We start from the raw sequence: 8,688 nt of genomic DNA, 5'->3' as shown, positions 1-8,688 counted from the left end.
ACAGATTGTATGGTTTGTGATGCTGTTGTGAGAATTGCAAAGGGTTTAACCCCAGGCACTGCCCTTTCTGGCTGAGTAATGTCAGCTTCTCTCATGGTTGCCTGTTCTTTGACATGTCGGAGTCAGAACTCCAATGTACAGCAAGGGGCTGAAACCCTAATCATGGAGAGCCACAAGCTCTGCTGTCTTTTTTCACCTTAAAATCAGCACGCAATTCACACCCAAGTAACCAGGTGAAGTAAGTTTACTATGTAATCAGCTGCTCTGATTGTTTAATTAAGTGCAGTGTCCACTGAAAACCAACAGAGCTTGTGGCTCTCCAGGCTTCAGACACCGGTTTACAAGTTTGGCAAAAGCTAATATATTTTATAGAGCTAGCATTCTTTCAAAGGTATAAAATTTCAGCTAAACCAAGACCACTTGTTCCCAGGGCTGTAATGACAATGACTGCATACATTGTTGTCCGTACAGAGATGACCATACATGGCATCAGGCCACAATATAAACATTCCTCAAAACAAGTAGCCTACAGTATACAATACATTTTACCCTTAGCGTAGCCTATAGCAGAGACCAATTTCCAAAATTTCTCAGACTGTCTTTAGTAACAAGGATCCTGTAGATTTTCTAGTCTTATGACTGAAGTGAACTTAAAAAAACAAAACAAAAAAAACAACTGTGTTCAGCCTACTGTAATTGTCACCACTACAGAATAAGTGCTTACATAGTTATAAACTGTATTTATTTTTTAAACCGACAATTATTGTTTTAAATTTGCTAACCAATATCCTATTCCCATAGCACTCCCTGGTGGTCTGATTTTGCTATTACTTTCAAACCTTACCAAAACCTGCAGGCTACAACTTTCCAAAAATCCTGGTGCATTTGTCATAGTGATCTCCTGCGCTGACAAATTAATGCCAGCAACATTCAGCAACTGCACATCTTAAAATCGTAACGAGCTTGTTCCTAGAAAATACACAGTATATCTAAAGCAATGAGGTTGCAAAACTTTTAACCCTATAGGGGGCAGCATACACTATAAAAACGCTACCTCCATAATCTCACAATGCACCGACGGCACTAAATGAAAAAGCACCCTTAGACCTGCTATACATTTTTAAGAATTCATTTTTTAACATGCTTTGTTATAAACCTTCATACATTCAAATTTTCACTATAAAAGTAAACATATAACATAATATGTTATATATATTATCAGCGGTCTATTTAAAATTTGATTAATGAATGTGTTTAATCTTTCAGACCAATAAATGGGTCAGTTTTAATTTATTACATGTAATCTCAAATTGTCTTAGTATATTCAGCTCATTGCACTCACAACACCGAACAGTCAGCCGCTTTCACTTTCTAAGAAAACAAATCTTTAAAAAACCTGACCTTAATCCTATCGATTATTTTCTTTTATTTGGATATAAGTAAACGTAAATGTATTAAATATTTAAATATTGCTGTTTGGGCACTAATTTCAGTGACAATGAGAAAGAAATGGTCAATATTTGCTCAGCTCTTTTAAATGGATGCATTTTGAATCTACAAAAACAGATGAGTCATCTTTTGAAATGAAAGAGAAATGCTGAAAATTGAAACCACAAGTATCAGTAGCCACCATAGCCAGAAATGCAATAACAACACAAAGACACACCAGTTGTGCCATGTTGTAAAATTGCAACAAAACTAGTTCAGCAATTTTTACTTTGATTTCAGGTTTGCTTCACTACACATAATGTCTGTAGTCTCACTGTTCTTACTGTAGTTAATATGTAAGGAATAAACCACGAGGGGCTGTCCTGTTATTGGAAAATAATGTACGACAGGGATGATGATGCGGCCGAAGCAAAGCCGAGGTCGCTTAACCACACCCGAAGTACCTACCTTAATTAAATTTCACATTAATATTCTAATTTCAAAATGTCTGTATTTCAGTTATATATGTGTGTATGTGTGTGTGTGTGTGTGGCCTATACATATATAATTTCGAAATATAACTGAAATACATAAACAAATTTAAAATTTGAATATTCATCTAATGTCTGATTTGCTACATTCAGAAATTGCCGAATATAATGGTCCAAAGAATGTATCCAGTTACTACCAGTCTGAAGTAAGTCAACAAACGCCATGACCTACTAACATCTGACATAACTTGTGATGTTTATCCAAGCGAACACAACCACTCTCGTGAGAACTAGCTACTCGGCAATTTAAATGACTCACAGTAACTTAATATTAATTCGTAAAAATCTCATCAAAGTGTTTTCAATGAATTAAACTTCTCTTCTTCACCTGCACCGGGACACTGTACCTGAACAGATTTTCAAAGTAAACAGTGAGACGTCACTGCGCCCTCAGTGGGCTGGGGCTGGGGCAGGGGCTGGGGCTCGGAGAGGGGTTGGGACTCCAGCTTGACTGCGGTGGAAGTTAACAGAAGGGAGGGAGAGCATGGGGAACGACTGCTGACACTTAGTATATCTTATTTCAAAGACGGATTGACCAAATTATCGCCAGAAAGAACAGCAAATATTGAAAAAACGGCACCGGTAAACATGCAGGTGCAGCATCATTTGCAAATAGCATTTAAGTCCAATTGCGTATAGGTACGGTGGAGGCCATTGACAGTTAATGGTAAGCCTGCTGTTCTCTGTTTGGAATCTGTGCCTATTCCTAACCGTTGTGGCTGCTTAGGCCTTTCATCCTCAGTCTGGTGTGCGTCGTTTATCCGCGTCTCCCACCGCCCTGTCGTTAGCTAAATGACAGAAGTGACCAGTCTGGTGTTCTTTGTTACAATGGCAAGAAGAAAATATTTGCGGTTTCGTTATGATACGCGTTGGTTCTTAGCTGGCAACTAGCGGCAAAGAGTAACCAGCTCGCTACGTTAGCTAGGTTGCTGTGTCTGCATTGGAAATTCTTTGTGATAATGACATAAGTTAGCTACTAGCATGCCTTCGTTCTGAGCTAGCGAGTTGCTAGTACAGGTAGCTAGTTATGAGAAGAGCTTAGTAGTATTAATGTTTGGCTAACAAATATCTTATGATAGAAGTATGCTTACAGAGCTAAATTAAAATAGCCTCAACTAATTTCGCATACTGGCTAGAAACAAAAGTAGCAAACTAGCTATGCGTATCTAGCTAAACATGTCTGCTAGCCTAATTAACTAGCTAGCTAGACTAAGATATCTAAAAGGGTAACTTAACTAGGTTATAGCTGTAGACAACACTAACTAGCCAAGCTGATCAAAATCCAGCTTTTAATCTTGAAGTGTATAGTGTCAGTGTTATGTGGATGGCTATTTACCTGGTGTACTGTTTTTATTCAGTGTTAGTTTTCAGGTTAGTCAGCATTTGCTGGCTAGCTAATGCTAGCCATTTTGCCACATTTTTTGCATAAATGCCTCGATAAAGGGCAGCTGGATGCATTTTGTGAATAGTCTGTGTGGTTAGTGGCAATTGGTAATTAATAATTGGAGGTGAGGGTCAAGCCCAGCATCGTTTCCCACTCCAGCTAGCTAAATTCAGTTTTATTACTATTACTTGACATGGGCTTGGCATGGGCTGTGTTAGCAGCATCGTTATTTGACAGTCAGTGATGCAGAATGATGAGTGCTGTTTTAATCAAAGAAGGATTTAACATTGGATAAAGAAAGATAGCTAGCCGGCTTGCTTCTGTTTACTGAGCAGCTGTAAAATGGGTGAATATGCTAGAGGTGGCTATTTGAGTTGTCTAGCTAGCAGTCACTATCCAGTAGCTCACAGTAGCCAATTAGATAGCCACAGTATAGCTAGCATTAGCGGTCTAACATAGTTGGTTAGTGCTGTCGTAGTAATGGCAGTCACGACGGCGATGTTGTTCAGCATTTTGCTAGTGGTTACGAGCTTGCTAGCAATCTTAGTTGATGTCTGTCTGACTAACGTTAGGCACGTCAGACATACAGCGGCACAACTGTGAGGCAATGAATGGGTTCATACCGCGGAGCTGTCTTCCCATGGTCGTCCTTACACAGTTATGAACTAGCTAAGAACATACTGAAGCCGCCCTGTCTTTTGCACCAAACCAGTGCGACCAAGGAGATCGGCTCGTTGTACCGGCCAGAAGTAACGTAGTAATGTGGAAATAAGACAAATTAAACTTTGCGTAACTGCAAGCTTTGTCATGAACTTTGTCCCGATTAATTCTGGGGAAGTTTTTTTTCAGGTAATTCTTTAGTCCTGAATAGTTTCAATACATTGTTGCACGCAGTTTAAGTGAAGGACATTGTGAAATGGTTCATTAGTGGTACTGAAGGGAAAATATACTGTCATCATTACATAATTGAAGTGTTTATTTTTTAATCACGACCTCAGTTTGGTGAAGTTTGGCTCATTCCGTGTAAAATGTCTTGTTGATTTTTGTTGTAATTTGATTAGGAAGTCTCAGACGTGGTTGTGTTATTGAGATGTTGCCTAGCTTGAGGGTTTTTTAATTCAGGATTGAATGAAAACTCTGAAATGAAGTTATGAATATATGGAGGAACTAGGCTGTAGTAATCAGAATATGGGAATAGCCTATGGATACCTGCCTAGGTAGATCTATGTCAACTTGATAAAACTGGTTAATAATCAATTTGTGAAAGTTTGTGTTAATATTTAACTGTACAACCACCTACGATGTAATCGTGCACACATTTCAGAATCTGTGCTCTATTAGAAGTAATATAGATGGGTTGATGAACCCTGTTTTAAAATGGGAGGATTGTCAGAATTAGTTCATTTGTAAATTGTGGGTGTGTTTGGCCGTCTCATTGGCTTAGTTGACTTATTGGACAAAAAACAAAGTTAAAGGGGAGCAAATTTTGTTGTACCATAGCTGTGTCTTATGTCAGGTGTGGTGTAAGAAAGTGCACATGGTTGCTGTGGTTTGAAAAATGTTATCAGATATTATCAGACATAGCCTATATGAAATGTGATCCAAGTGAAACGTACTTAAATGGGACAATTCACTTTCTGGGTGTTTTTAGACTTTATGTAATGTTTTGGGTATGTTCTTCAATGGGCCCAGATATTTTAGATACTTTAGAGTGGTTCCAATGGGGGGGGGGGGGATAGGTAGACTATCCATAGTTCCCAACACGGAGCACATTGTAAAAGCTGCTTGGGAATTGAAAGTTATTTGAGTTTTTTCTTTGTGCACACATAAGCTTCCCCACGTAAAATAATGCACTGAAACAGAAATTATATTCTCAAAAAACTCCAGAATGTGAAACTGCATCATTTAAAAGTAGAATGTGAAAGTTAGAGTGGTTATTTTTCTCAATTAGAGTGCTTAGGCCTAACTTACCTGAATTGGACCAGGAATAAAGCCAGATTTCTTTCATCCCTTTCATTTTCCAGTGCAGTTACTCCTATTCTGTGCATTTTCTGGGATGGGCACTTTTATATGGTTGAAAACATGAATTGTAAATGGATGAATTCTTCAGTTCATTTGCAAGCTTTTATTGGGTCTTACAATTTGGGATTTTATTAAATAATAGCACAGTTAATGTGGCAATCATTTTTCAACTAAGCAGTCCCAGAACCAACAGGGTACCTCTCACAGACTGGTTGATAGGCCGGTTAGAGGAGTCTGACTGACTGCTGCGATAACAGTATTTTGCCATCAGAGAAGGGACAACGGATAGGAACAGTGCCTGCTCAGTTCTTATTTTTTTCTTTACTTCGTCACGGATCCTTTGATCTGATGCATGTATAATTTGACCAAAGTAAAAAGTGGGCCTGTTCTCTCATGTGCCTCACTTACTGCATCTGTATCATGCAAAATCACTACCACCCCACCTACCCTACCCCTGTCAGCTTAACTTTTTGCAACAGGTCTCTACTAGTCTGAGATCATAACTGGTCATTATCATTGCCTGGTATTAATGATTGAAGAAATGTTAACTGTTGTAGTTATTTAAATAGCCTACAGCTCTTTTGGGTACGATTCTTGTGGTTGTAAGGTTTATTTTGTATTCTGGATGATGCATGCATGGTAAATGGTGGGTTTGTTTGGCAGTTGCGGTTTAATTTAGAAAAGTAGGCTATTGCATGTCTGTAATTGATGCTTCTAAAAAGCGTTGAAGCATTGCAAACCTCTTCATGTAATCCAGGTAACTGTGTTATCTTACTTAGTGCTCTGGGTTTACACTACCTACATTTGTAAAGAGTAGTTTAAACAATGCTTTTGATGCAAAAATTAGCCTTTGTTTTCAGAGATGGTTTAGTGTGCAGTGCTATGCAACTCTGCAATGTGAAGTTATATGATATTTGGCTTATTTTTAGTTATATGATATTTTAACTTTGTCCTGTGGGCTTTTCTACTGTGTCACCTCCATTGCATTGTGTCTGTCCATTGCATTTTCAGGTAGAATTTTGGGTTTGAGGTTCGTGCCTCCTTGTTCCTCATTCATATGTCATTTCATGTCTAGATTGCCTCCTTGAGTTATGTGTCATCCAGGTTTATTTAATTACCTGACCCAGAGCCCTCCAGATAAATGGGCAGATGAGCTGTAAGCTTTGGAGAAGTGTCTTGGAAAAGTGAATTTATCCAATCAAGGATCTGCACAGATTGAGATCAATAGTATTTGTGACCACTCCCATGCAGTAAATTTTATTTCTTTCAGCTGGTAGACACAAGGTGTATGCTCTGGCTGCTCAGAGTGGCCTAGTAATTTAGAGAATGCACCAAAGCACAGTCTGATACGGACGGATCCTTGGAGTGTTGAAACCCTGCATGCTGGCGCCAGTTTAGCACAGGCCCCGCCCGTAGCATGGTTCTTTAGGGACTGGATAGAGGCTTTGGTCTTTAATGGTCCAGGAGATCGATTAATGTTACTCACTGTCTGTTCCGAGGCACATTTCTGAACAGGAACGGGTCTGTTAAGCCAACGCATCACTGTTAGGTTTAGCCTATCTTCTGAACAGTTTTGGCTGTCCCAAATCTGTGGGTTGTGTCTCATTGGCTGCTGCGGTAAAGGCCCTGTGATTGGGCGTCAGTTAGGGTTTACTGTAGAGCCCCTGTGACGCGTCCCGCCCTGTCCCGCCCCGCCCGCAGGACTGATGGCGCCTGAGTGACGTGCCATGGCCCTGATGATCCCCCCGGTGAAGCTGAAATGGCTGGAACACCTCAACAGCTCGTGGATCACAGAGGACAGCGAGTCCATCGCCACGCGGGAGGGCGTGTCGGTGCTCCACTCCAAGCTGCTGGCCAACAAAGAGGTGGTGCTGCTGCCGCAGCAGGTGCTGTGCCTGAAGGGCCCGCAGCTGCCCGACTTTGAGCGCGAGTCGCTCTCCAGCGATGAGCAGGAGCACTACCTGGACGCCCTGCTGGGCAGCCAGCTGGCCCTGGCCAAGACGGTGTGCTCGGACTCGCCCTTCGCCGCCGCGCTGCGCAAGCGGCTGCTGGTGCTGCAGCGCGTCTTCTACGCGCTCTCCAACAAGTACCATGACAAGGGCAAGGTGAAGCAGCAGCAGCACTCGCCCGAGAGCAGCGCCGGGGCGGCCGACCTGCACTCGGTGAGCGAGCGCCCGCGCTCCAGCACCGACGCGCTCATCGAGATGGGCGTGCGCACGGGCCTCAGCCTGCTCTTTGCCCTGCTGCGCCAGAGCTGGATGACGCCGCCGCCCGGCCCGGGCCTCAACCTGTGCAACGACGTCATCCACACGGCCATCGACGTGGTCAGCTCGCTGCCGCCGCTGTCGCTGGCCAACGAGAGCAAGATCCCGCCCATGGGCCTGGACTGCCTGGCCCAGGTGACGGGCTTCCTGAAGGGCGTGACCATGCCCAACTCTGGGGCGGACATCCTGGGCCGCAGGCTGGCGTCGGAGCTGCTGCTGGGGCTGGCCGCGCAGCGCGGCTCCCTGCGCTACCTGCTGGAGTGGATCGAGATGGCGCTGGCCGCGTCGGCCGTCGTCAGCGCCATGGAGAAGAGCCGCGACGCCCTCGGTCAGGAGGGGCTCATCGGCTACGACTGCTTCATGAACATCCTGATGCAGATGCGCCGCTCGCTGGTAACTGCCCCAGAACGTTCCGTACGCCTTCCCCCGTTTGGGTTCTCGTTCCTTTAGTCCCCGTTATAAATCCTTGCAATTATTGTCTGCTTGATGCTATTTGTTCAGTTTTAGTTCTGCTCTTATTTTTTCAATAGCTGCATTTCCTAGCCTTATTGTACTGTTTTTCTGCTCAGTATTATTTCTGTTGCTCCTAGTAAAGTGCTTCATACACTATGCTTGTAAAGCATCATACAAATGAAGTTGTTATTGGTAGCAGTAGTAGTGGTAGTCATAGTGGTAGTAGTAACAATGGTAGTAGTAATAACAGGGTTATTAACAGCGGTAGTAGTAATAATAGGGGTAGTAACAGTGGTAGTAGTAATAATAGTGGTAGTAATAGTGGTAGTGATAATTGTAGTAGTAAGAATCTGTGAGGATAGGGCAGAGGATTGTGTGTAGCTAGGTAGAGGAGTAGGCTGCTGTGGCTGGTGTAGCAGTCTGCGTGTGAGCCGTTGTGCTGAACGTGTGTGCTGTGTTCTCCTGCCCCAGGGCTCCTCTGCGGATCGAAACCAGTGGAGGGAGCCCACGCGGACGGCCGACGGGCTCTGCTCCCTGTACGAGGCGGCACTCTGCCTGTTCGAAGAGGTAACGCCGTCCCCTTCTC

General features: G+C 43.0%; 1 protein-coding gene across 5 annotated transcripts in view; it reads left to right on the top strand.

Annotated features, from left to right (window-relative positions):
• The first annotated feature begins 2,411 nt into the window (after positions 1-2,411).
• The window catches only part of herc1 (HECT and RLD domain containing E3 ubiquitin protein ligase family member 1), a 66,310-nt gene continuing 60,033 nt past the window's right edge, over positions 2,412-8,688 (top strand). For all 5 annotated transcript variants that reach the window (XM_064313165.1, XM_064313164.1, XM_064313163.1 and 2 more), the window contains exons 1-3: positions 2,412-2,646; positions 7,087-8,042; positions 8,574-8,669. In XM_064313165.1, coding sequence (XP_064169235.1) covers positions 7,113-8,042; positions 8,574-8,669 — 1,026 coding nt within the window. In that variant the 5' untranslated portion in view covers positions 2,412-2,646; positions 7,087-7,112. The remainder of the gene's footprint in view (positions 2,647-7,086; positions 8,043-8,573; positions 8,670-8,688) is intronic.

This window comes from Anguilla rostrata, chromosome 16, assembly GCF_018555375.3.
Source record: "Anguilla rostrata isolate EN2019 chromosome 16, ASM1855537v3, whole genome shotgun sequence".
Lineage (NCBI taxonomy): Eukaryota > Metazoa > Chordata > Actinopteri > Anguilliformes > Anguillidae > Anguilla > Anguilla rostrata.
The sequence above is the reverse complement of the archived record's forward strand: the minus strand, read 5'-3'. Positions and strand labels throughout refer to the sequence as shown.